Below are 27,190 nucleotides of genomic sequence, written 5' to 3'. Positions count from 1 at the left end.
TCTTTCTGGGATTTTTATTTCTTTAAAATAATTCATACAAATGGTTACAGTCACAAACATGATTTTAACCAAAATATTGCTAGCCTACCACGTCAGCAGGACGGCACCCGCGCAGGCCAGGGCGCTGCGCCCTCACGTCCCGGGACCGGTGCCGACGGCCGGAGCGCGCTGTGCGCCACACCCTCCTCTTCTCTCCGAGCCACTTACAACGCCATCTTCGTTTGGAACAAGGGGGTTCATGCCAAAATGAGGAAAAACAGCCTCTGTTTTGTTTCTCTAAATTATTCTAAAAATAAGACAAGCAGGTAGAAAAAACAATGCACTGTGTGGCGTAGAAAGAAAAACGGGAAGGAGTCGTTGTCCTGAGAAGTTTGCCCAACTGCCTGGTCGCGGGTGTGTTCGGGCCGCAGCCTCAGCCCGGCCTGCGGAGCACGGCCCCTCGGGCTCTCTCCCCGTAGACAGCTAAGCAAACCGATCCTTTGTGATGTTCTAAAGACTGTACACGGACAAGAACATTCATGATAGAATTAACTACTAAACTTCTTTTGCTTAACGAGGACGCAAAGAACACAGGACAGCGGCTGGCCCTCGGGGAAGGACGACTACGGCTGACGCGGGGAGGGCGGAGCGGCCTCTCGCCCGCGCGGCGCCCGGACAGTCTCTGGAGCGCTGTGGCCTCGCAGACGCCGCCTCCGCCACCACCCGTCCGAGGGCGCCAAGGCTGCAGAGCTCCGCCCGGGCTACAACTGGTCACTCGCGTGGTCTCTATCTGCCTCGGGCTTGACGGTTTGGCCGGGAGAAGGGGCGTGGGGCGGGTGGGACACAGGGGGCAGGCCGTGGGACAGGGACATGGCGCTGGGGACGATGCCTTCGACGGCGGTTGGGATGCCGCTGGGGGCCACGCCCACCACGCCCGGCGGGTACCTGCTGGGGGGAGGACCGCAGGTGAAGCTCGCAGCAGGGATGGGGGGGCGGGGCCTGGGCCAGGTCCCTCCCTCGGCTGCAGATCCCACAGCACAGGGCCAGCGAAGCGGGGGGCGGCTCCCAAAGGCCCCGCCTAGCAGGACCCCTCCCCGCCCCGACTCCTCCCCTGGCTCCCGATTCCAGGGTGGTCTCTGCCCGCGTGTCTGGCGCCTCCAGGCCAGAAAGGCCATCCCGCTTGGTCTCCCGCGCCCTGCCCTTCTGCTCCACTGGGGCCCAGGCCAGCATGCACGTCCAAGCCTGGGGGCCCCCCACGGGCCCCTGCCCCACCCGCAGTCATGACGGAAGTGTTGTGTCCCCGCCCCCGCTCACCTGTAGGCGGCCCCGTTGAGCTCGGGGTGCACCACAGCCGGGTCCATGCTGGCCCAGTGGGTGGCCGCTGTCAGGTGATCCTTATTGACACAGTTCTTCAGGCTGTCGGGGATCCGGCCTGGGAAATGCGGCGGAAGGAGGAAGGGCAGTGCGTGTGCGGCGGCTGCATTGAGGACCCAGGGGCTCGGGGTCCCTCCCTCCCCTCAGGCCCAGCAGGCGCCGGTCCTGGATACGGTCACCTCGCAGCTCAGGGAGCCCCCAGCACCGAGCGGTGCCCTTAGCTCTCTGCCGGGCCTAGGGATTTTGGAGGGCAGCGAAGGCCCAGCCCAGGTTCACAAGCACAGCCAGACTTTTTAAACGCGGGGTGAGGGGGGGCACGCGTGCTGAATTCCCACACGGGGGACAGAGAGCGGGCATCGTCAACGTGCTGTGCGAGGAGGACCCGAGGGCTGTGTGGGGAGCACCGTATGGAAGCAGAGTGCTGACCTCTGCACTTGGGGGCCTGGCAGGGTGCGGAAGGGCGTGGACCCGCCCCGGCGCAGGTCCGTCTCAGCTCCGCGGCCCCGAGTGGCGGGGAGCAGAGGTCCCTCTGGCGGCCCAGCGGTGCAGGCCTCCGAAGGGGCCGCACCGGGGTCTGCCCGCAGCCCTCACCTGTGATGGCTCTCCGGATCTCCCGGGCTGCCTCCTCCCGCATCTCGATGGAGGCCTGTTCGCTGTACCAGGCCGCGTGAGGGGTGCAGATCAGGTTAGGCGCATCCTTCAGGGGGCCCTGGCTAAAGCTACGAATGGCGCAGAGCAGGTCAGGGTAGTGGGGGGGGGGTGCCTGACCCCGCCTGGACCCACACTTCACCCCTGCGTCAGACCAGGGGACCCGAGGATGGTCAAACCTGCCCAAGGGCCCCTGACAGCAGCGGGGACGCTGCCCCTGCCCTCCCTGCAGGCGAGGGCGCTGGTCCCAGAGCCGCAGGGCCTCCAGGCCCTCCCGGCAAAGCTGACAAACCGGGGGCTAGCTGCCGACCCAGAACGGCTTCTCGGTGCGGGGCCTCTACAGACGCGGCCACACGAGGGTCAGCTGCCTCGTGCACCTGGGCAAACCCACTGACGTGGCACCCCGAAGTGCTTGGCATGGAGCGCGGGTCTGAGCCCTCCCCTTCCCCACCTACAGCACCAGTCACCCGCCCACTGAGACCCGGCCGGGCCCCGGGGGGCCGGGCCCCGGGGGCAAGCCCGCCTGGAGCAGTAGCTCAGGCTGGACACCAAGCCCAAGGACGCCGTGTCCTTGGACCCTTGGCTGGGGCCTGGAGACTACGCGTGGTGGCAGGCCCAGCCCCACTCCAGCCAGCGGCCAGCGTGGGGCGTGAGGCTGGGTGGGGGCCCGGTTGGGAGAGGTGCTGTCCAAGGACCACCCAGGGTGTCGCCAGGAGGCACCTGAACGGCTCCGACTCGTGCACGTCCAGGGCTGCGCCCCGGATCCGCCCCTCCTTCAGGGCCTGGGCCAGCGCCTTCTCGTCGACCAGCCCGCCCCGGGCTGTGTTCACCAGGAAGGCGCCTTGTCGCATCTGGGGGACACAAAGGACAGCAGGAGCGAATCGACATGATCAACACGGAGACCTCTCCACTTGCCTTGCCCCGCCCACCCAGGGGAAGGGCCTCAAGGACCAGGGGGCACAGAGGGGCTGGCTCTGGGACCTTGCACTTGGCCTCCTCCCACCCAGGCCAGCAGGAGCTCTCTCGGGCCGGCAGAGGGCTTGGGAGTCTGTGTGGGCCCCGCCCCACCTGGAGGACCAGGGAACGCACAGCTGGCCTCCTGCCACAGCAGTGGGGTGTCCTGGCCCAGCCCCCCGGCTGCATGTGGTGCCTGGCAAGGACCTGATGCATCCATGACACGGTGTGGCCCGAGCTCCTAGCCCTGCACACACCTGGAAGATGGGGTTTCAGGACCTTGTGGTGCTGGCCTGACGGACAGGAGCCCTGAGACGTGGTCCTCAATGCAGCGGCCCCACCAGGGAGCCCCGTTGGCGAGGGTGGGCTGTGGCTGCACTGGCTCTACCCCAGCACGGCCTCACTTCCTTCTGCTAAAAGCCCTCAGGGTTGCCCTGGAGATGCCCCTCTCCACTGCTCCAAGGTGAGGGGCCCCACCCTGCTCTGAGGTGAAGGGTTCCCACGACCCTGAGTTCACACCAACTAAACCAGCCCCGCCAAGCTCGCACGGCCAGCTGTCAGGTCAGGGGGGCTCCGGCCCGGCTTCTCACCTGGTTCTCGGGGACGTACCCCAGGGCCATGCCTGTGCCCCCTCCCTCCCCCCTCCAAACCCACCAGCTGGAGACAGAGAGGAGCCCCAGGTGCCCGGCCTTCCCCACAGGACTGCAGGGCCTGGGGCAGACAGCAGGGGTGACCCCCCCCCCCCCAAAACACACGCACACACCTGCAAGGCAGGCAGAGCAGCGGACACAGAAAATCCCACACACAGGCACATGCGCGTAGGCACGCACACACAGGCACGGGCCTAAGCACTCGAAAGGCCTGGCCCATGAGAGGCAGCCACTAGCTCGAGCGCCGGCCTGACCCAGGGCAGTTCTGAAACCCTGGTGACACCGTGTGCCTCATGGCCACTGTCTGGGCACCCCCGGCCCCCAGGGACGCTTCGCCCTGCAGACACGGTACTGAGGCTCGTGGCACAGGCAGACGGCGCGGGAGAACGCAAAACCCCTGGGCGTAGCGTCTGGCCTACACGTGGGGACGACAGGACCAGGGACTCAGAAGACAGGCCTGCCTGTGTGGATGACTCCCTAGCAAGTGAGTCTCCTGCCAGGAATCCACCTACCGGGAACCCAGGCCCTGACCCTCCCCCTCCCCCAGGGCCCCGGCACCCAGGCCCCGACCCTCGCCCTCCCCCCCCGGCACCCAGGCCCCGACCCTCGCCCTCCCCCCAGGACCCCAGGACCCCGGGCCCCAACACTTGCCCTCCCCCAGGACCCCAGGCCCGACCGTCGCCCTTCCCCAGGACCCTGGGAACATGGGCCCCGACCTTCGCCCTCCCCCAGGCACCCAGCACCCAGGCCCCGACCCTTGTCCCCCACCCCAAGGCCCCTGCCGCCCAGGCCCCAACCCTCGCCCCCCACCCCGAGGCCCCTGGCACCCAGGCCCTGACCCTCGCCCTCCCCCAGGCCCCCGGCACCCAGGCCCCGACCCTCGCCCTCCCCCAGGACCCCAGGCCCCGACCCTCGCCCTTCCCCCAGGACCCCAGGACCCCGGGCCCCAACACTTGCCCTTCCCAGGACCCTGGGAACACAGGCCCCGACGCTCGCCCTCCCCCAGGCCCCCGGCACCCAGGCCCCGACCCTCGCCCTCCCCCCGGCACCCAGGCCCCAACCCTCGCCCTCCCCCAGGCCCCTGGCACCCAGGCCCCGATCCTTGCCCTCCCCCAGGACCCCAGGACCCCGGGCCCCAACACTTGCCCTTCCCCAGGACCCTGGGAACATGGGCCCTGACCTTCGCGCTCCCCCAGGCACCCGGCACCCAGGCCCTGACCCTCGCCCTTCCCCAGGACCCTGGGAACACGGGCCCCGACCCTCGCCCTATCCCTGGCCCCCAGGCCCGACCCTCGCCCTCCCCCAGGCCCCCAGGCCCCGACCCTCGCCCTCCCCCAGGCCCCCAGGCCCCGACCCTCGCTCTCCCCTTCCCCCAGGAACACGGGCACGAGGGTGGCGGGCGCCCACCTGCTTGACGGTGAAGTCGTTGATGAGGTGGTGGTTGTGCTCGTTGAGGCCGCAGTGCAGGCTGACGCAGTCGCTGTGGAACAGCAGGTCCTGTAGGGTGCTCACCCGCTGCAGCCCCAGCGCCCGCTCCGTGCCGTCTGACAGGTAGGGGTCGTAGAACAGCACGTTGAAGCCGAAGGCCTTGGCCCGAAGTGCCACCGCCTGCCCCACGCGACCTGGCAGGGCGAGACTCGGCGTCACCGGGGCCGCAGGCTGAGCGGCCCCCCACACCGCCTCAGTCTCCCCTGTGCCCGGGGCCGCTCGCTGTGGGGAGCACGGCCCCGTCCGCCCCCAGGCGTCTGCTCCCAGACGCTAAAGACGGGGCGTTCAGAGAGGAGGGCGGGGGCTGGAGGGGGTCCCTGGGGAAGGCACAGGGTGAGGGCCGCAGCACCAGAGGGGTGGCCCCTGCATCTGGAGGGGGAAGACCAGAGGGGCTCGGAGCCACTAACTCCGGGACCCCAGGAGGGAGCCCTGACCTGGCCACAGGGGGGCCACCGGGAAGCCAGGCCCAGGACAGCGCGGCCACGGTCCCAACGTCTCAGGGAGCGGTGCCGCAGGCCAGGGGGCACCCCGCACGGCACCTCAGGGCCCCTCTGGAGTCCCCCGGCCGGCCCAGGGCAGGGAAACACCCATGAGGAAAGCGAGCAGGGGAGAAACAGCCCACACTCCCTGAGGCCACCATGGTGGGGGGCGGGGTCCCGCACCTGCCTGCTGAAGGGTGACTGCCCGAGGGACGGGACCCCCGGGACCCCAGGTGAGACCAGGGCAGAACAGTCCTGCCAGCCGCACCCAAACAGCTGCCCACGGTGCCACGAGGCCAGGTAACTCAGCCGCAGGGCACCCGCTGCCTGGTAGGTGGGGCCGGACACACACCCAGACGCCCGAAGAGCCATTTAGACAGTCCCCTGAGCGGGGGCCGGGGCAAGGGCTGCGCGGGTCACCTCTGCCAAGTCAGACTCGGCCCACCCGGCCCCACCAGGTCAGAGTCTCTCGACAGCACTGCCGAATGAGATCAGGCAGCCCCCAAATCGACCTGGCCAGGCACACTGGCTGCCCATCCATCCTCCTTCAACAAACCCCACGCCTGGGGCCCCAGGTGAAGGATGCCGTCCCTGCCTTCGCAACAGTGGGGGCAGCAGGGGGGGAGACACTCGTGGGGACCAGTCCTGGCGTCCGCGTGCCCATCTCAGCAGGACGGCGATTTGTGCCGGAGGAGACAGGCCTGTGTCTCACGGACGACCCCGACCTGCCCTAACATAGGTGCGTCCTCGCGATCGACGATACCCAGACGTCCCTGTGGCACCGCCCCACGCTGCACACAGCGCTGCCTCTGTGGGGCGGGGAGGCCATGCGGGCCAACCAGAGGAAGCTCAGGAGGCAGCATGACAAGGGGGTCCCGTCCATGCTGGCCTTCCCAGGTGGGTGGAGCCCGAGTTTGGGTAGGGAAACGGGTCGCAAACAAGAAACAGAAGACGGACCTCACGGACCCCGGACAGCTGCCTGCATGGCAGGTAAACCAGCTCCCTCCACCTACGGCAGGGTTAAGGGCCACCTGGCCCTCACCTGAAGGCCACGTCCACTTAGCCGTGGTCGGAGCGGGGACAGGGTGAGCGCGTCTGAGTGTGGGGGGGCGTGCGTCCGTGTGTGACCCCACGGGCCACCATGTTGGCGTATGTGTGACCCACACCTGCTGTTCCTGGGAGGATCGGCCCCACGCTGCCTCCGGCCTGGAAACCGCCCCGCGTGGGGGAAGTCGCCCTCAGGTCGGGGGGACCGTCCAGCATCGGGGGGGACCGGCCGGCGGCACAGCCCGGCCCCAGCCTCGCGGTCAGCCGAGCCAACGCGAGGAGCAAGGACACAGACGAGCTCACCTAGTCCGATGATGCCCAAGGTCTCCCCACGGATCCTGGCCGCTCCGGAAGCCACTTCCCGGATCTGCTCAACGCTCTGGACCCGTGTGCCTTCCCGCAGCGCCTGGTGCAGCCAGGTGGTCCTGCGGTACAGGTTGAGGATGTGGCACATGGTGGAGTCGGCCGTCTCCTCGACAGACGCCGCCGGCACGTTGCAGACCGCGATGCCTGGGAACAGATACGCACGCGCGCTCACCGGAGCCAGCCGTGGCCCTTCCCTCACGGAAGGCCAGAGGAGCGTCCCCAGGCCACCCCGGGAGGCTAGGAGGCAGACCCTGGTTACGTGCCACGGGGAGAAGCTGCCCGTAGGTCCAGCGGCAGACAGGACAGGACGCGGCAGGCACCTACCTCGCCCAGACCGCTGGCCACCTGACCTTCTGGAGGCGCCCGGTGAACGGAGGAGCAGCTCCCCGAGCTCCCCCAAATGCCGGGATGATGCCAAACACACCGGCAGGGCCGCAGGACGGGCCCAGGGTGGGTCCCAGAAACAACTCAGCCCACCGTGACACGCAAGAGCCGGTGGGGGACAGGGGGCCCAAGCCACAGTGTCTCCGAGAGCCGGGAACAAAACTGCTGCCTGGGAGAGCAGACCAGGTCCTGGGACTTCCGAGCGGCCGCCTGCCAGGCTTTGAAAGGTAAGCACAGGGCACGGCTCTGACTGGCCCTGGCGGAGGAACAGAGCGAGGCCAGACTCCGTGCACAGGGACGGAGCCTCCAAGGAGCCCCCAGGCCATGGTGCGACGCTCCTGGGCGTGCTGCGTGGGGGCAGGTGACAACAGGGCGGGAGGGCCTGGCCAGGCGAGCCGGCGGTGGGCATGAGCGCGCCCACAGGAGCACAGTAAACTCCAGGACGCGTGACGCAAACCCCACCACGACTCTGCGGCAGGCAGAGATGCCGGAACGTTCTGACAGGTTCCTTCAGCTGCATCCCGGAGGAAAGGACAGGCACAACCAGGCACCGGGGGCACCGCCTCTGACCGCAGGCCCTGGCCGGGCACGACCTGGCTGGATGAGGCCACGCGGCTGGTGCAGACACACGGGGAGGCAAGATCAGAACGCACACTGCCCACGAGCCAGAGGACACGTGCTCTCGCGTGGCTTTCTGAGGAAGCTGCTTTGACCAGTGGCCGGGGCTCTGCACCCCAAAAGCAGGCTCATGAGTCACCTCCAGCCAAACAGGCAGCCGCAGGGGACTCTTGGTGTAAAGCAAAACCCACAGACAAAACCAGATGTGAGGAAATCCAGCCCAGGGAAGGACACACAACAGCTGCGAAGGAAGAGCCCGGAACCGCCCTACCTAAGTCCCCAGCTGACTTGATGTCGATGTTGTCGAAACCACTGCCGATCCGAACGATGATACGAAGAGCTTTGAACTTCTCCAGGTCCTCCCTGGTCAGCGTGATGGTGTGGTACATCAGCGCCCCCACCGCCTCATTCAGCACCTGCCGAGAGGGAGGGCGTCCGCCAGTCACATGCCGGCCCCACCTGGGCCCCCGGTCTGCCTGCTGCCCCCAAACCAGCACAGACACCCTGGGAGGGGGAGGGGAACACCCCCACCCCCAGCCTGGCCCCAGGCCGGGACAGTCCAAGGGGCTTCCCGCTGTTCTTTCCTCTGTGCACTGCGGCCTTCTCAGGCCAGAAGCCGCTGCGGTGACATTTGAGGTCACCACAGTGTGGCCCTGCTGACGCTGCTCAGACTCACCTGGGAGTCCAGGGCCCGCCCCACCCCATAAACTGCAGGCCCAGGAGAACGCACGGTACGGGGAGCGGGCTGACCTTACCTGTGGGCACCAGACAGTAAAACAGACAGAGGAAGCTGGGTGTTGGGAGGACACAGAGCATCCGAAACCCCCAGACCCTGGGGAGGTGGGTGGGGGGTGGCCGAAAGCTGCAGGGCCGCCGTGACCAACGACCGGAGCGACCCCACGAGAAAACTACAAATCATCCTGGCAGAAGCGCACATGGGGCCCCACGACCATAAACAACTGCGGGTAAAGGACGTTTCACCTGCGTAGGGAGGACGGCTGTGCGGAAGGCCGGGCCGGCGGGGCTGCGACGTGCCCCTCGGATGGCGTCGGCTGCCGGGCCAGCACGGGACGCTGGGGGCCGCGCCCTCGCCCTGCACGCAGGCAGCACGGGCCCCTCCTCTCCAGGTGCTCAGGTGGGCGAGGTCTGCCCCTGTACCTGCAGCTCCCGCTGGCCGGCGAGGGGCCCAGGGCATTCAGGGCGGCCGCAGCCAGCACGGGCCTCCCGAGGAGATGGCCATGGCTCTCCGGGACAGCCCTGGACGCCTGCCCTGGCGGGGTCCTCCTGTCTGTGTGCGGCCTGGGCTGCCTTGCGGGAGGCCCCAGGTGCATATCGGTGTCCTGCCTCCCCAGAGTTTAGATGACACGGGCTGATGCGCCACTCCGCTTGCAAAACCGCCCAAAGGGGGCGGCCCTCCCCAAAGTTAGGGCTCCACCCACGGCCCCGCCCACAGGGCCCGCGCAAACGTGGAGCTCTCCACGGGTGGGGATAAGCCCTGAAGACCGCGCTCAGAGCCGCTGCGCAGGCCACGCCCACACCCGAGGGGCCTGGTCCCTGCCGACCAAGCCCCGCCTCACTCGGTGGCGCCCGTGCAGACCACGCCCATACCCCCACGAGGGGGCAAGCCCGCGCGGACCACGCCCACACCCCACTCGGGGCCTATTCCCTGCCGACCAAGCCCCGCCTCACTCGGCGGCGCCTGTGCAGACCACACCCCTTGCCGCTGTAGCGTTGCTCCCAGTGTGCACAGCACCCCGCTTGGAAGCCCCCAGGGTGCCCAGCAGCCACACAGGAGGCGGGGACGCCTGGTTTCTGGGGGGCTTGGCCCAGGTCCAGGAGGGCAGCAGGACCGCGCCCCAGGGCCGCGAGCACGGCCTTAAAGGGCTGTCGTGGCAAGAGCCGGACGTTGGCGGAAGAGCCGCAAGGTCCAATCTCTGGGCCGGCGACGCTCCAGACACACGGTGTAATCCAGGGCATGTCATAGTTCAGGGACCCTAACGGGGTATAGCCGTGAAAGCTTTATAATCAAGACACCTCCAATTCAAAAAAATGCTCTGGCTACTGGGGACTTCCAGCACCATGCCACCCTGTCCTCCCCCAGACTGAGCTTCCTGTGCTGACTCTGGGTCTCCTGCATGGGGAGGGAGGCCAACCACAGGCTCTGCTGACCTTGAGTCCCCAGGACGAGTGAGGCCAGCAGTGGGCTGTGCACAGGCCGCTGGACGGCAAGGCACCAGGCATGAGCTGAGGGGGACTGCACCCAGGACGGCCTAGACTCCGGGCTGATGTGGGCAGTGGAGTAGAGCAGGTGTCCCGTGTGGGGTGCGGGGCACAGTGAAGCTGCTAACCGCCCTGTCTCAGTCCCTTCCTCCACTGGACAGAGGGCAACCCAAAATACAACTCCCTCAGGCTGGCATGGCCTCCCTTCTCCTGCCGGCTGAGGTGGCCAGGGGGACATGGCCGTAGGGGACCACACCAAAAGGGCCAAGGGAGAGATGACTGAGAGGCAGGACAGAGGCGGCCTGGGTCCCTGGTCCTGTTTGCTCTGGCTGGCCCGGACTTGAGGGTGCTGTGGGCCCCTGCTCCTGCTCCTTGCACTGAAGATCCTAGGAATTTCAGCTCCTAGAGGCAAGGATGTGCCAGGCTGACGTGTGAACAAACGGGATGGGTCACCGCCCACATCCTGACTCCTGCCCCTGGACTCCTGGAAGGAGGTCCAGGCTGCACAGGCACAGACTTCTGGCACCTTGACTGGCCCTGGTGTGAGAGGGAAGCGAGGACCCATGTGTGACAGGGGAGCAGCAGCGAGTGCTTAGGGGACACAGGGTTAACTAGGAGCGCATGAGGAGGGTGGCTGGGAAGTGGACGCGGGGCTGTGGGGCGGAGGCAAGGGGGCAGACCTTGGCCAACGAGACCCTGGGAAGAGTCCTCTGGCCGCTGTGCTGCACAGACCGGAGATGTGGATGGCCATGGCAGCAGGGGTGGGGGCGAGGGGACAGATCTGCCGGTGCCCACTGTGGGCAGACACGGACGTGCAGCGGAACTGGGGATCCAGATGGGTGCAAGCCAGCGCCAGGAGGAGCAGCCCTGGGCTCGGAGACACACGGACCGTGGACGGGAGCTCCCGAGGGAGACTGGGTCTCCGGCCGGCGCAGCTGGACACATGCGGGCCTCTTGCAGAGAAGAGCAAGGCTCAGCTGTGGACAGGTGGAGAGGCTTGCGTGCGTGCAGGCGGCCGGCTTTCTATCTTGAGCATTTAACCACGGCAGGCAAGTCTTCAAATCGTGACCTTCACTGTCCTGAGCTACATCCCAACACGGACGATCCAGGATCTGACCTTCCCTACTGTTGGGGCATCTGGGTTACGACCACTGTTGGCTGCGGTAAAACCCACGACTGCCTTGAGAGAAGGCCCTAGCAGTGCAAACTAGTGGGTCCGCTGGAGAGGCCTCTTCCGGGCTCCGGGCGCCGCTCCGGCCGCACCTGGCGGTTACGACGCCCGCTCCGGCACCGAGCCCGCGGCGCCGGGCAGTCCGGGGTGTAAAACGCTACGTGGGAGGGACACCCGTTGTTTCAGCCTTAATTTGCACTTCTCCGTGTGACCTGACCACATAGGTTTCTTGGTAAATTTTTTCATGTCTTAATCCTTTTTCCACTGAGCCTATTTTAACCACGCAGTACCAGGTGAAGTTCTCAGAACAGGAAGCTGCAGTCCTCAGCGGCCACCCGCCCCTGGCCCTGCCAGGGAGGCCCCGCCCAGTCGCGGGGGGAGAGCCCGCTGCCGCCGAGGCAGCTCCGTGCAGACGGGCACAGGCCAGGACCACCGCACCGCTCCACCCGGCCCCCAGGCCCACGCGCCCTGGAAGTCCCTCACATTCCCTCTCGTGACCGCGAAGGGGCTGGGACACCCCCAGGTGCCACACCGACCTCCCAGAGGGGACGTCTGTCTCCGTAAGTCGGACGCCGGCAACCCACATCCCCCTCCCCCAGCCGTGTGGCCAGGCTACTGCCTGAACCGTGTCTTTAGCCCCCGAACGGGTACGTGGGGCCCGCCTTGCAGGATGAACTCAGCCCAGGGGCCCCGGGGTGCTCACAGCAGCAGCAGCAGGGTCTGAGGGGGCACTCGCTGGGCACCATGCAGAAGGGGAGCGGCAAATGGCTGGCTGGGAAGATATGTGCTGGGAGGCACTGACGGGGTCCACCACGCCCCCTCCCTGCATCCCGGAGGGGAGGCCTCGCTCGTTTCCTTTACACACACACACACACACACACACACACACACACACACACACACGTGCACCATGCGCAAGCTTCCCGGGTCTTCAAGTTTACTTACTTTCTGCGTCCACACAAAGGTGTGACTCATTTTGTGAGGCTGAGGCTCAGAAAAGCAGGCCAGTGACACGGTGCCCCCAGCACACTTTTATATGGTTGTCACGGGATGTTTCCCTGTGACAAAGGGCCACATGCAGGCCCAGAGGGGACAGGTTTTCACAGAACTGCCAAAGCACCATCAAAGCCGGCCACGGCCACAGCCACCGCTGAGCAGGCGTGGCACCTCACACCTCCTGATGCTCCCTGGGTGCAGCCAGAGCCGGCTAACGTGGGGGCGGGGACAGTGTCACCTGCTTCCCGGCGGTCACTGTTTTTGCCCAAACGCACCCTCCGCCGCCCCCCATCTGCTGGGACTTGTCTTGTCCCTGTCGCTTGGAGGAAGGCAGCGTGAGCCATTTCGGATACAGCAAACACCCACCCATTTGTCACTCGTCTTTTCTTTCGCCACATGACTGTTTCCGCTGCTCTTCAACGCAGCGACCTTTTCTGTTACACGGCCCCATTTTCCACAGAACTCAGCACGGCCACTTCTGTCCTGACCTCAGGACGGGAAGGTCAGCCCCTGCAGAAGCCCCCCTACTTTTGTCAGGACACGTGCACACGCGTGGCCGTTCACCTGGGAGGCTGCCCCGGGGTACCTGGGCTCACTTCCCGAATGCTCCCCGCTTCCCCGGGGCCTCTCAGTGGGCACCAACACAGCCCTACTGTCTGCCTCAGAGTCGCTGGGACACTCCCGCCCGAAGCCACCTCCCGCCACGCACTACTCGCTGCATAGACCGTCTCGGCATTTGCCTGGACATCCCCCTCACTTCTCGCGCGGCCCCGGTACCTCCTTCCGGGGACCAGGAGCCTCACTTTTGACCAGGACTCTTGAAACACTTTTCCTGTGCCCTTGCCGTCTTCCTTGACGTGTCCCCACATTGCCGCCTACGGGTGCCCCACTTTCCCAGAAATGCCCCTCAGGGACTTCCTGCTCCAGGATAGCTGACGGCACCCTCCCACCTGCCGCCCCCCCCACCCCCACCCCGGATTGCCCCTCTGCTTTGCAGGTGCTGGTCTTTAAGGAGCTTCCAAGAGTAACTGAGAAAATGCCCCTGCCTCTGCGGTCTGACGAGGTGCAACCAAGGGTTGAAAACTGGTTTCCCCAGAAGCTTTAAGGTACCCAAAGTTGGGCTGGTGGTGGGATCTGCTACTTGAACAGCAAAGCATCCTGCGGACCCCCAACACTTGTCCTGGGTTCGCGGCAGGAGAGCCAGAGTCTCCATTTAGCTCTGGAAGGTTTCTTCATCACATCCGCTGATGTGTTCGGTCTCTCCTCCATAACACTCAGGTAACATCCGACATCCAGCTGCTTACAAGCAGGTAGAACCAACTCCCTGATCCACGGCGATGTGGAAGAGAAGCCGTTTCCCTCCCAAGCCAAAGCCCTCAGATAGGTGGTCCAGGGGCCCTGTGTCAGCTCCACAGCCATCAGGGTCCAGGGCTCCCGTCTGGTGGCTCTGCCACTCCCAGGTGGCTGCCCAGGCTCCAGCCATCACATGTGGTTTCCGGCCCACAAAGAGGGAAGGCGGCTCTGCACACAAGGCCTGTCACCTCTTCCTGGTTGGACTTAGTCCCCGGGCTATGCCCGGCAGCAAAGCCGGGGGAAGGAGGTGTGTTTCCGCCGGGAGGTGGGAGGTTCCCGAGGGTGGCAGCTAGGCGGGCACGTCCGGCTGAGAGCCCTTGGGTCTGCAAGGCTCTCCTCTGGCCTCGCCTCTTCCACCTCTCCTTCAGGCTCCCCTTGGCAGTGTCTTCCAAGCTTTCTATTAAAATTAAATTTTTCCACTCGCGTGTTTGATTTTCAAGCGCGCATTCGAGTTCTCGGGTGCCGCCTTCCCGCCGCGAGCCGCCGGCTGCACAAGCAGGTGCCCCGTAGGTCTCGCCGAGGCTCTGACTGGCCGGGTCCCAACACTCTCTTCTACCCAAAGCGTAAATCACAGGCCGTTTTTCTCTGCGAGTACCCGTCGTCCCGTCTTCCCGAGCCGTGTGGCTGTGGCGTCTGGCAACGTCTGTCTGCCTGCTGGGCGTGGGGCAGAATCGCCGTGGAGCCGAGGCCCCTCACTGCCCCTCCCCGGGGTGTCTGACTTGCTTATCTGGGTTTTACGTTAACTTTTCAAGATAGTTTTGATAAATTACAATTTTGAAAGAAAACACGTTTTGTGTTAGTGTTCAAATTTATTGGTAGAACTTGCTCTAGTACCGCTTATGATTTTTAAACATTTCTATTTGTATGCGTCTTTCATGCCCTATATTGGCTGTAGTTTTCCACAAAATGCTTTGGGGGCGCCTGGGTGGCTCAGTCAGTTAAGCGTCCGGCTCCTGACTCGGCTCAGGCCTTGATCTCAGGGTTGTGTGTTTGAGCCCCACGTCGGGCTCTGTGTTTACGGCATGGAGCCTGCTTGGGATTCTCCCTCCCTCCCACTCTCTCTGTCTCTCAGCCCCTCCCCGCCTGCATGTGCACACTCTCTCTAAAATAAAACTCTGAAAAAAAATTTAAGTAAAAAAAGAACTAAAAGTTTTCGTCTGGAACAGCAGAAGGTTCACAACCGCCCCCCCCAGCTCCACTGCTGCACACGCACGGGTGTGTGCGGCCACATGGTTCCGCCCGGTGGTGACTGAAGCAGCCAGCACCCGGGCGGGCCACAGGCCAGACCGTCACGCGGGCAGAGCCCCACCCGGCCCTGCGCTCCTCGCCTGGGCACCCGAGCCCCCATGCGCCTTGCCCCGGCGCTGCCGAACTCGCCGTCGGGACGGGAGGGGCTCTCCTCTGGCATAAACACCGGGGGGGGGGGGGGGGGGGGGGGCGGTCACTGTGGGGGTGTCGCAGCATGTGCCTCCTCCAGAGGGGCTGCTCCGCGAGCGCCCCACAGCGGGCGGCACTCCGCCAGCCCTGGACGGTGGCGGGCCGTCACTTGGTCACGGCGCTCCTGCCCCCCCCCACCCCCCCACCGGCCCGCCAGGTTCCTGAGGTTTCTATCAGCAGCGCACACGCTCAGCCCCAACCTCGGCGTCCTGGCCCCTGTGGGTTTTCTTCCACAGCCATGGGTTCTCTCTCTGCGGGGGCGGGGGCGGTCTGCCCGGGCCCTCGGGTTCTGTGACGGACACGCAGCAGAAAACGGCTGCTGGGAAGGACATGTGGCTTGGCCGACGGGGCCATCCCCTACAGGGGACCGTCCGTTGCCTCTGCCGGGCCCCCAAGGCGCAGCGGTGTGGGGTCGCCGGCAGCCCAGCTCAAGGCTTGACACAGACGCGTCGGGCAATGTGGGGGTGGCGGGCGGCGTGAGGACGGCGGCTTAGTCCCGTCCATCCTGTCACCGGGGCCCCAACCCAGACCCGGGGCTGGGCTGCCCGCAGCAGGCCCTCCAGGAGCCACGTCCAGAAGCAGACACCCCAGGCCTAAATGCTTGGCCGCCAGCCCGGGATGCCCCAGGTGACCAATGTGGGACCAGGATGATGCAGCTCACCGGCCCCCAGTCCTGTCTGCCATGTCCGCGGCCCCCGGATCTGCTTTCTGAGAACATCTGGTCACAATGGCAACGGCTCGAGATGCCAAGCAGTAGCCGTCTCCGCCTCTGACAGGGCGGGGTGACGATGGCCGCACGTGTCTTGGTGGCCCGGGAGCCGCTGAGGCTCACGCCTGAGGGACCCGCCTGCCCTCCTCGCTCCCCCGAGCACCCCGCGCCGTTACCTTCTCGTGGATCTCCTGCGTGGACTGTGCGTCACAGAAGGCCACCGTGGCCACGTCCTTCAGGATGGGCATCTCCACCGTGCAGTCCCGGCCGTCGAGCAGCGCTACCAGGGGCCGGGGGTGCATGGGCCCGTTCATGATCGGGGGTCGGACGCCTGCGGAGACAGGAGCGGACGCTCAGCACAGCGGCGGCCCCGGCTGAGACCTCGAGCCCCCTGCCACCCGCCACCATCCGCAGCCCGGCACAGGCCCCGAGAGTTCCCACGTCTGCTCGTCTGGACTTTGTCAAACCAGGGTCATGAGCCACCGGGAGAAGCAGACCAGTGTCTGCTACAGCTCACTGACGCCCGAGTGAACAGGGACCCCGCCGACTGTCACCACCCCACGGGGCTCGGGGCTGCAGACACACGTGGAGGCGCCGGGGCAGCCGCGGTCTTCACCACCGTGACCCCGGGACACGCAGACGCAGCGCCACAGGCCTCGTGATGGCGTCCGTTCTTTTCCGCCTGTGGCGGCAGCGTGGCTACCCAGAAACCCTGAAGGGACCGCGTCTGCTGGCAGATTTGAAGAGCGGGGACCGTGCAGGGGTGGGGGGTGAAACCTCCGCGGTGCGGTCAGAGCCCCCACCTCGCCCGGCAGGGGACTCAGAATCGCCAGACGCTCCTTCCACACAGGAGGGGACTACGCCTCATCCAGGAGGGCCTCCCAGGCGACAGGACCGGCCCCGCGCACCCCACGGCCTCACGAAGACTCGCCCCGGGGAAGGCCCACGGCCCCAGTGCGCCGCCTACGTGAGCCGCCTGGACGCGGCGGCCCCAGCGGGTGGCTCAGAGCGGGATCTGCAGGGCCAGAACCCCGTCTCTGCTGCCTCCCTCCCTGCCCCGCGAGCGGTGCGATTCCCGCCCCCGGGGGGCCCGGCACAGGCGCGGTTTCCAGACGGCCCGGAGCTGCGCGCACAGACGGCGCTCACGTCTCCAGCCGTGCTGGGACGGTGATCTCACTTAGAAGACTGACTTTACCAGCGGAGGCTTATCGCCGCTGTTCTCGAGTGACCTGGAAGACGCCCACCGTCAGAGTCCCTCAGCTCTAACTCCTGACGAGCACAGACCGGCGTCACCCCCGCGAGCTGAGCTCTGAGGCTGTAAGGCCCCCCCTGCGGGCCCGGACACCGCCGATGCCAGGGCGCCGCCCGCTGGAGAGCAGCACGTGAGAGCAGGCCCAGTCCGCAGGGCTGCCCAGACGCGGCGTCAGGACCCCCGACCGGACGACGCCCCCTCACCCAGGGAGGCCCCGGCCTCCCGACCACGCAGCCAGCGCCGGAACAGGCCTTGGGTTTCTGCGGCAACTCCCCAACCCGGGACCGAGCTTGCGGGCGGACGACCAGAACAAACCCAGCATCGACCTGTGGCCTGGCCCACCTGCCCTGGGGAGGCGTGGCGGGGGTGGGGGGTGGGGGGTGGGGGGCTGGGCCCCCCGAGGAACCCCCTCGCTCCACCACACGCGGGGCCTCACTGAGGCCGTCCTGACCCGCCGCACGCGCCGAACGGACAGGGTGACTGCGGTCGCAGAGGGCCTGGTTTCCAGCTGCTTCACACTCCGGGAGCCCCAACCAACCTGACATTTCTTAATATGGGCTCAGCTTCCACGACCATGAATTCGACTTTTCAAAGCGTTTTATCTTCAGAATCCCCCGGCAGAACCGCGTCCTGTCACTGGATCCTCATCCCACGTCTTTAATTGTCTCGAACCAAAGCTCTTAGGCTCCTGATCCTTGGCGACCACTGAAGCCTGCGCCGGGGTCAAAGTCTGACTAAAAATTAAACACAAGAGACACGTTAAAATACCGTCGAGAGCCAACTAGGACTCCCAGACGCCGGAAATTCCACACTGCATCCTTGATCCTGTGCCCGCGGCTGCCAGGCCGGGACCGCCCAGAGCCAGGAGCCGCGCTGCTTACCCTGAAGGTCCTCCTGGCACGTGGGAACCCCGCCCCAGGCGCTACCAGTGTCCGTGAGGTGCGAGGTGCGAGGCCGGGGCCCTGGGGGCTAGTCTGCCGCCAGTCCCGCAAACCTCTGTCTCGTGCTCCCAACGGCCTCCTGGGCCTCTGTGACTGTGCAGGGAGAGTGGACTTCTGAGGGGGCCACCGAGAGGGGGACCGCAGGATGCGGACCGGGACACACACACCACTGTCCTGCACCACACAGGACCCGGGGGGGGCTGTCCCCCAGGCCCCCTCTGCCAGTCCCCACAGGCCACATCCCGGGCACTGGCACCGACTCAGGCACGGCCCCCCCACCCCCCGACAGGACACTGAGGACACACTCCTGGTCACACAGCTGTACGGACGGGCTGAGGACGTGCCAAGAGCTGGGACTGAGCATGGATGCTCAGGACCCCTGCTCTCAGCATGGGGACAGTGTGCCAGGGTGGCCCCGAGGCCTGGCTGGGAGCCACGGTGGCCAGGACCCGCGACACCACCGGTGTCAACCTTGGGATCAGATGGCACCTCGGGAGGCCAGCACGGAGCAGGGACCGGATGCACTCGTCCCCCGCCCGATGCCGGCCACAGGGACGTCGGGCAGACCGGCCACAGCAGGGACGTACCTGCGGCCCATGGGACCCACGTGGCTCTCACCCTTGCCAGACTCCAGCTGTGACCGCCACTTCTGCACCAAGGCGGGTGCCCTGTGGTCCTGACCCGCGAGCCTAGGCTGTGCCAGAAGGCCACGCTCGACCACAGCACCTCCCGGGTCTGCTCACCTTTAGTCTGTGCAGGTGTGACCTCTGACCCATATCCTCTGTCCCCGCCCCCGAGCGTGGATGTGCCTTACAACCCGAACCTTTGCCGACTGGGCTCGACCGGGCAGGACCCAGCCTGCAGCAACCCCGGGACACGTGGTGGCAGGGGAGCGGGCGTGTGTGCGGGAGTCTAGGGCTGGTGCAGGAGGTAGCAGCAAGGCCAGGCCCAGGCCAGCCCCGCCCCGCCCCACCTCCCCGGGAGGCAAGCCTCACCCTCGACCTTGACCTTCAGAAGACAAGCAGGGGGCCAGCAGCGGGCCTGAGGTGTCTGGGCCGGGGGCGGCAAGCTGGCTGCCAAGGACACGGGTGTCCACCAAGGACAGCTGAATCAGAGCCCTCGAGTCTGGCTGGCCTGGCCTCCCCAGGACTTCTGCGCCTCCCTGGTGGTGAGTGCCCCGACTGGCCCCAGATGAAGCACCACTTCCCAGGCCTCACGGGATCCCCACGTTCCCTGGCCAAGTGGGGTCGCCCTGTCTGCCCTGCCTCGCCCCGCACAGTCAGCGAGTGCAGGGGAAGGGGGGTTGGAACGGGCCACAGCCAACCGTGCAGTCACTAGGCTTTCCTCGGTTTTCCCCCTAAATCCTGAAAGCATCCAGGGTGTCTCCGGCCGGATCCTCCCTGGTCGGCGTGGCCCTCGGCAGACGGTGTTTCCGCACGCGTGCACGTCCTCCGAGGGGCCCAGGGCCATACGCCCTGTACACACGGGTCCCGAGTGCCCTTGCACCCCTGGGGAGCTGAGCCAGACGCCTCAGGCACTCTGGCGTCACGCCCTGGATTCTCCCGTGCCCACTGCTAACCTCCGTTGTGAAAATGATTTCAGAGGGAAGCGTGGCTTTGCCAAACCTGACCTGGGTTCAGAAACCCACGAGCAGCCTCAAGGGGTCGGGGTGTGTTCCCGGGGCCACCTCACTATGGGCAGAGGTGTGAGCCCCACCCAGGGAAGCACCAGCAGGCGTGGGGCTCAAAGGCCAGCCCGAGTCAGGCCCCTCGTGCAGATGGGTGGTGACTTCAGGCTCGGGCCACACACCCATGCAGGTGAACCTGGCTCCCGCCCGCCCCGGTGCCCCACGGGTCTCGGTGCCTGGTGACAGCGTGGGGCCGGGGAGGGTGACCCAAGTCCAGCAGCAGAAGAAGCCAAGTCCAGTGCGGGAGAGAATAACAAGGCCGTACGACTACAGGAAGCTTCTAGGCTGGTGCCGGGGTACGTTCGAGTTGTGAAAATACCATCTCCACCTCGTTTCTAGAAAATGCCAGAGAGAAGCCCCCCTAAGTGATCTCACTGCTCAGAACAACTACAGAGAGCCACGAGGACACAGAGGTGGTCGAGAGGGTGCAGCAAAGGACGGGGGAGGACACGCGGTGGGGGGAGGCTCCTTGCGGGCCGGCAGTAAGGACACAGGGCCAGGGTCACTGGGGTCCCGAACTGTGTCTGCTCTCCTCACGGAAGTACCTTTTCTCGAGCAGTTTTGCCGTGTAATCAATTTTCTAGAATTCAGTTTTGCCATAAATGATAAAATCACAAAAACTAAAAAATGCTCATTAAAAAAGACAAAATGCAGGGAGCCTGGACGGCTCAGACGGTTCAGCACCAACTCTTGATTTCGGCTCAGGTCACGATCTCACAGTTTGGGAGTTCGAGCTCAGCACTGGCCTCTGGGCTGCAGCACGGACCCTGCCTGGGATTCTCTCCCCCGCTCTCCCTGCCCCTCCCCCATGCACACAAGCTCTCTGTCTCTCAAAACAAGTAAACTTGAAAAAAAAAAAAAAAGACAAAATAAAACGTGAAAAATGAACAACGAAATTAGGAAGACCTTACCGCAAAACGGAAAAACGTTAGAACGCGTTCGCACTGGCGCGTGCGGGTTCGCCTGGTGCTGGTGCCACAGGCGCTCGACCCCAAGAGTGGCCCGCGCTCCAGGAAGGGGCGCCAGCTGGCACGCACCGGCACGTCCCCGCCGCCACTAATTCCAGGCGCCCCGCCACACGCCCGCCACACGCCCCCCGTGGCTCAGACCCCGCGGGGCTGGGAGACCATCAGGAGGGCTGAGCTTTTGTAACAGCGAAAGGGGCGTCCCCCTCAACAGGGAAATGAAACCAAACGTCCACCAGTCAAGGAAACCTCTGGACGGTCCACGGTTATCGTTCGCTCTTCCGCAGCAAAACCGCCTTCCGGCCAGTTAGTTACATGGCGGACCACCTCGCGCTACCCCAAGCTCCCCAAACACGCGTGTCCGGCACCTACACGCGGCAGCCCCAGGCCAGGCCTCCTGCCCCCATGGGCGAGGGACAGCTGGAGAGAGTACGGCCAGCAGAGTGGACCCCAGGGTCCCCGTGGGTGCCCTGCCCGTGTCCCTCCGCTCCACCCCCTTCCTCCCGGTGCCCATCCACGATGACCCACAGGAGGCTCCTGAGAGTCCCCTGCTCCAAGAGGCAGCAACAGCTCTTGTACCGAGAGCTCCTCGCCGGGGGACGGGGCCTGACTACCGGGGGTGGGGCCGAGACCCGACGGGGGTCTGGGAGCGTGGGACACAGGGCTTCCGCGCCCGCCCGACCCCGTACTCAACACTGCCGGGCTCCCTTCTGCCCCCGCCCGGCCCCGATGTCCCACTCCCGACGACATGAGGGCTGGCTTACGGCATCAGCAGGAGGGGGGCATCTGCGGGCACCCGTCTCGGCACCTAACGGGCGCCAGGCGGGCGGTGAGCCCACGGGGAGGGAGTGGATTCCGGCGCCCGCCCGACACACACGTCCGCTTTCCTCTGCACGTGACGAGCTGCGCTCTCGGAGGCGGTGGCTCTGGGGGGCTGGGTGCCCGCAGTGGGAGGTGACGGCACCCACGCCGGGCCCCACGATGGCAGGTGCGCATCTGCATCCCTGCAACTCAGCAAGGCGGTGGAGGAAACGCAGCGGTCAGCACGGCTAGTGACTCAGGAAGCCCTGGCCGGAGCGGGGGACACAGGGGGGCGGAGGGCCCGCTGAGCTGCGGCGGACGCCTCTGCTGGCCGCCACGCGGCACAGGCCCCGCGGAGAAGCACGCGTGAGCACCAGCACAGGCGCTGCGACACTCGTCGGCACACGGTTCTCGGCTGGCCGGCCGGATGCCAGCAAGCAAGGCCGCAGCACAAAGCATGGGGCAGGGGGGGCAGGACTCCAGCTGTGACACCAGCACCTCGGCGGGAACACCCCCACCCGGCACGGGGCAGCTGCGTGCAGGGGTGCACACGCTCTCTGTCCTGTCCTCGTACTCGCCCTGAAGTCTGAAGCTGGTCTCAAAGCTCATCTGAAAGAAAACGGGGCAAGAGAAGGGACCACAGGTCCCAGGGGCCCCTTCCACAGGTGTCTGCGTGGAGCTCCAGGAGCCTGTCACCCCCCACCCCAGACCCCCTCCCACGGGTGTCTGCGTGGAGCTCTGGGGGCCCGTCTCCCCGCCCCCCCGCCCCCGCAGTCATTCCTGCTCTCCCCACCCCCTGCCCCGCTGTGCTTGATTTGACCTGGCCTCCTTGGCCTGGCTCTCCACTGGGGGTCACTCTCGGGAGGAGATTGGGGGTCTGGGGACACCCGAGGTGTCCAGCCCTCTCCAGACGAGCCACAGCAGCTTCCGGAGAACCTAGCCCACTCCCGGCGCAGCGCACTGAGCTGGGACCCCGGGCCCTCCCCATCCTCCCCGCCAACTCTGACAAGCACTTCCTGCTCTACACCCACAACACACTCCCAGGACTCCTGCTGCTTCTCCAGCCTCAGAGACTAAGCCGTCTTCCCATACCCCCCACCCCCCTCTGCTCAGGCCCCAGGTCTCCCCACTGCCACAGCCGGGCCCCTGGTCCTAGATGCCGCCTCGGAGACACTGCGCCCCTGACCCAGAGCCTGTCACACCCCCGAGACCCTCACGGGCTGCCTAGCCCCTGCCAGCCCTTCCTTCCTCCTCCACAGAGCCGGACCCTCAGCCACAGCAGGCTGCCCTCGGCCAGCCCCCTCCGTCTTTCAGCTTCTGCCGGCCAGCGGTCACACCCTCCGGACGGCAGCCTCCTCGGGCTGTCCTGGTCCAGAGGCCCCAGGCCTGGCCACGCTGCCCGGGGCAGGGCTGCGGGCTGAGTGGAGGGCGGCTCCCACAGCGGGACTGTGTCTGGCCTGGCAGGACCCGAGCCCGCGCAGACCAGGCCAGGGTGCTCCCTCGGGCGACGCGGGGCCGTGGGGCAGAGTGGCCTCGCAGACCTCAGCGGCCGGACTCTCCGTCAGCTGCCCGTGCTGTGCCACCCCCTTAACTTACCGTAACCCACGAGGGCACTGACCACCACCCACATGTGGACTAAAACCGTGGCAGAGGCACGCTCCTGTCCCCAAGGGCCTCGGTCCCACACACTCCTCTCTCGTGCTTTTATGCGGCTTTGTGACGCTTCAGGATCCCACAAACGAGAACCTGATGGCCGTCGCAGAGAGGGTGCTGGCTGGCGGTGGAGGGAAGGTGGCCTTCCCTCCCCTCCGCACGTGGCATCCGACAACTGCTTTGGGGACACCCCACGCGGTGCCACCACCTTCAAGACCTGGCCAAGCTGCAGGACACGGACGTCACAGACGCAGGAAGACCGAAGTCAATGGCACCGCGGCCTCCATACAGGCCAGAATCCACGCCTGGGGAGGGTCCAGAAAGCGCCGCCTCGGGCCCCCCCCCCCGGCCCCCCGCCCGCCAGACCTGCTGGGATTTCTTCTCAACCGTCCCAGCTTCCAGTCCTACCACGCTGTCACCACCCCCACCCCGCCCCCGACCTCGCCGAGCACAGTGCTCTTGTACCACGGCGGCCGTCCAGCCCATCTATGGCCAGGCTCCAGGGCTGACAGGGACATAAGGGACCCCTTCCCCCAGGGCGCCACACCAGTGCCGGCCCGTGCCCCGTCCGCAGCTGAGCTTTCCGGGACGGCAGTGACAGGAGATGTGAAGTCCCGTCTGGGGACCAGAGGCGAGTGAGGTGTGGACACCCCCCACCCCACAGACGGCGGTGCCAGGGCCAGACAACTTCCCCCCGTCCCCCGGAGCCTCGTACGGGTCCTTCTTCACGCCACCAATGGAGGGAAACCAGGAGATGCGCTAGCCTTTGACCGGGTCCTCCATACCCAGGAGCCCCGGGCAGCGGCCACAAGCTGTGGTCTGGCTACTGGACCGGCAACGCCCCAAGGGCACGGGCACGGGCAGTTCTGCTGGCCCAAAGGAAGCCCCCGCCGATCTTCAGCTTTCCACCGGGTTAGGGGGGGAGCCAAGGCCAGACCCGCCTCCGAACCCAAGGACCCTCCTCCTACAGACAGTCGTTCATCTCTGCCCTGAGGTTCCAGACAGGGGTGGCTCCAGCTCCCCAGAACATGGGGCCCTCGGGGCTGAGCGCCAAGAACCGGGCCCTGCCCCAGGACAGTCAGCAGGACCTCAGCAGGGCAGGCGACACCAGCCCCAGGCCCAGCTCCGTGCTCCCAGCCCCCCACCCCCAAGTGTCCTCGAGCTGAAGAAAAGAGGCAGGAAGAAAACCCCAAATGCAGTCAGGGGAGAGGACGGACAGGGGCTGAGACAGGTCACCCCTGCCACAAGTCCATTTCTCAGAAACGGAGAGAACAGAGAGCAACCCGCCACAGCTGGACAGGCTGGAGGTGCACCAACACCCCGAGACAGGCTGAACAGGACACACGTGCGTGGGGCGGGGAAACACGCAGCCCCAAGCGCGCGTCCCTCAAGAGGCCTCGCAGAGACACCCAAACCAAACCCCGCGCTCAGCGGTGGTGATAAGACCCAACAGAGAAGAACCCTGGAGCGACCGTGGAACACAACGGCCGGCCCCTGCAGGAAGTGGAGCTCCAGGGCCGGCACACACAGCGGGCACCAGTGGGAGCCGCAAGGAGGGGGAGCAGACCAAAGCCGGGGTCCAGCAGGCCCCCCACGGCCCCCTTTGGCACAGTCCTGAAGCTCTAGGGTGGACAGAAGGTGAAACCCAGAGCGCACACATCGCCAGGCTGACATCCAGGGACAGCAGGGCGGGCACACAGCACAAGGCGGCCCTGCCCCAGGCCCTGCTCCTGTCTCCATTCCTGCCCCAGGACCCTGCTCTGTCCCCAGGCCTGTCCTGCCCCGCCCCTCACCCTGGCCCCGGCCCCATCCTGTCTCCTAGACCCGTCCCCAACACTTAACAGGTGCTCACTCATGATCCCACGTGGCCTCACACCGCCATCCCCACCTGACAGACGCACACGAGCAGAGCACACGACAAGCTCAAGACCACACACCCAGCAGGGGATCGGCCGGAATGCCCCCAGGGACGGGCTAGGTCCGTGCCCTGCTCCTCTCTGGTCACTCCCCTAAGAACCTCGGAGATGTCACCCCACACCAAGAGTGGATGGCCTGCACTGACCCACAGGGCGCGTGTGCAACGCTCCCTGTGCCTCAAATGTCGGCCATGCTGGAGGCCAGCAGCTACAGAGCACTCTTTGGTGTACATTTTTATACAAATGAAGTCGCTGCTCTTGAAGAAGAGGGCGGATCCTGGAAAAGGGGAAACCAGGTAGGAAAAGGGGATGTGGCCATCCCCCCATTTGCGACCTAATTCTCCAGCCACCCCCAGAAGTGGGAGTTGGGTGAGGATTTCACCTCTGACTGCTCGATTCAGACTAACCAGAGAAAGCCAATCTTGTTCCACTTCTGGGTGACAAGTGGTCCCCCCTCCCCCAACCAGAGGTTAATCTGTCCTAAACAAAGCACGGGGAAAATGATCACTATAAAGGGGTCTGGCCGCTGGCCAGGTTCCCGGCTTAAGCCGCTGCCAGCTTCAAGGCTGTCCTTCCGGGCATGCCCAGAGGTGGTGCCCTCATTTCTCCGCACACAGGCAGAGGGCCGGGCAGGGCACCCAGCCACAGAAAGATCTAGCCTCCGACTCCTGGCTCAGGTGTGGTTGTAGCCTCCCTCCCACAGGCCTCAGGGAGCCAGTGCCCCCAAGGTTCCAACGGCAGAGGGGAGGAGGAGGGGCAGCTCCCTGGCCCACCCAGCCTGGCCCCTCCCCTGCTGGACCCACTCCAGAGGAGGCCCCAGGCCCTGGCGGCTGAAGGCTGAAGTTGACCGGGAACTGCAAGATGGCCCCCTACACTTGGGTTCAACAGGGGGCACCAGGCGCTGAGACGGCGACCAAACCAGCACCCACCCAGGAGTGTCCCCAAGCTGGCCTGCTCCCCTACGGCCCCAGCCCCAGGGGCCCCAGTGGGAAAAATGGGGGGGCAAGGCCCTGCTGGGTTGTCTAGAGCACCTGCTAGGATCCTGGTTTCTGACACCTTTATAAGCGCAAAGGGGAAAAGAGGTGCCTATGACAAACTGAATGGGGTCCACACCTCTTGACGTACTCCGGTGGAACAGACTGGATCAGAGGAGTGAGTGCAGCGCGCAGGCTGCTCGGTTGGGGAAGCCCGCGCCCCAGGCTGCTGGCTGAGGGCCACCCAGGGAAGGAAGAGCCGCCCTCCCCACCAGCTGGGCGCTCTAATTTTATTCCCGTTTAGAAAATGAGTAAACAACTTCAAAGGGCAGCACGAAGCGTGCCATAAAGCTAAGCGCCCCCAAAACCGCCTGAATGAGCAGCGGCGAGGGAGGAGCCCGGCATCCGCGGCAGCACGCGGCCAGCAAACGCGCCAGGGGCGCAGGGCCGGAGCTCGGCGCCCGCAGACACGCAGCCCCGCGCCGCAGTCCGCGCCCGGCCTCGCCCCGGGAGCCCACCCACGGCGGCTCCACACGCCGGCGCGTCCAGATCGGGGAACGGGGACAACGGCCAGGCCACGGGGGGCCCAGAGGGGACAAGGCCACGCGACCGCCAGGAGGCCGGCCCGGTCCCGGCAGGACGGACGCGGGGCGGGACGCAGCGGCCCGGCCCGCGAGGGGCCGTGAGTCCGCCACGTCTAGGCGCCAGGGCGCACCACCGGCGCCGTAGGGCCGGGACTGGGGGTCAGGGGCCGGGCGCGGCGCCCCTTTGTGTCACCTGCGCGGGCGGCGGCGGGCGGGGGCTGGCGTGACGGCGGCGCCGGCGCACGCGCACTCGCACGCAGCCGCTCGCGCACGCGCACGACCCTCCGCGGCCCCGCCCCCGGCGGCGCGCGGGACACCGGCACGCACGCGCACTCGCACACAAAGCCGGGGCCCGCGCGCGCCCGCCCGCCCCGCCCGCCGCCCCGCCCCCGCGGCCGGAAATGCGCGCGCGCGGCCTTACCGAGCGGCAGGCCCTTGTTGAGCAAGTGCGAGCTGCCCATTGAAAGGCGCGGGCGGCCGCGGGCCCCGACGAGTCCGGCGCGCTCCGCCGCGAGCCCGGCGCGTGGGGCGGCCTGGGCGCCGT

General features: G+C 66.3%; 1 protein-coding gene across 4 annotated transcripts; it reads right to left on the bottom strand.

Annotated features, from left to right (window-relative positions):
* On the bottom strand, positions 1-27,190 carry CTBP1 (C-terminal binding protein 1). Of its 4 annotated transcripts, none has more exons than XM_042937142.1 (10): positions 27,068-27,155; positions 17,664-17,859; positions 16,050-16,204; positions 8,259-8,403; positions 6,923-7,129; positions 5,013-5,227; positions 2,722-2,852; positions 1,945-2,072; positions 1,294-1,411; positions 1-927 (listed from the first exon to the last, which is right to left on the bottom strand). In XM_042937142.1, exons 2-10 carry the CDS (start codon positions 17,668-17,670, stop codon positions 741-743), a joined length of 1,293 nt encoding a protein of 430 aa, XP_042793076.1. In that variant the 5' UTR covers positions 17,671-17,859; positions 27,068-27,155; the 3' UTR covers positions 1-740. The 4 variants fall into 4 exon arrangements, with proteins under 4 accessions (XP_042793076.1, XP_042793077.1, XP_042793074.1 ...); XM_042937143.1 differs by lacking the exon at positions 27,068-27,155 and adding an exon at positions 18,007-18,287; XM_042937140.1 differs by lacking the exon at positions 17,664-17,859 and having other exon boundaries at positions 27,068-27,190.

Source organism: Panthera leo, chromosome B1, assembly GCF_018350215.1.
Source record: "Panthera leo isolate Ple1 chromosome B1, P.leo_Ple1_pat1.1, whole genome shotgun sequence".
Classification (NCBI taxonomy): domain Eukaryota; kingdom Metazoa; phylum Chordata; class Mammalia; order Carnivora; family Felidae; genus Panthera; species Panthera leo.
The sequence above is the reverse complement of the archived record's forward strand: the minus strand, read 5'-3'. Positions and strand labels throughout refer to the sequence as shown.

Excerpts from the sequence above, each read along its gene's own strand:
- CTBP1 (XM_042937140.1), bottom strand. The coding sequence starts at position 27,107 with ATGGGCAGCTCGCACTTGCTCAACAAGGGCCTGCCGCTCG. Across the intron at positions 16,205-27,067 it reads CAACAAGGGCCTGCCGCTCG|GCGTCCGACCCCCGATCATG; the intron begins GTAAGGCCGCGC and ends CTGTCTCCGCAG. Across the intron at positions 7,130-8,258 it reads CAAGTCAGCTGGGGACTTAG|GCATCGCGGTCTGCAACGTG; the intron begins GTAGGGCGGTTC and ends ATCTGTTCCCAG.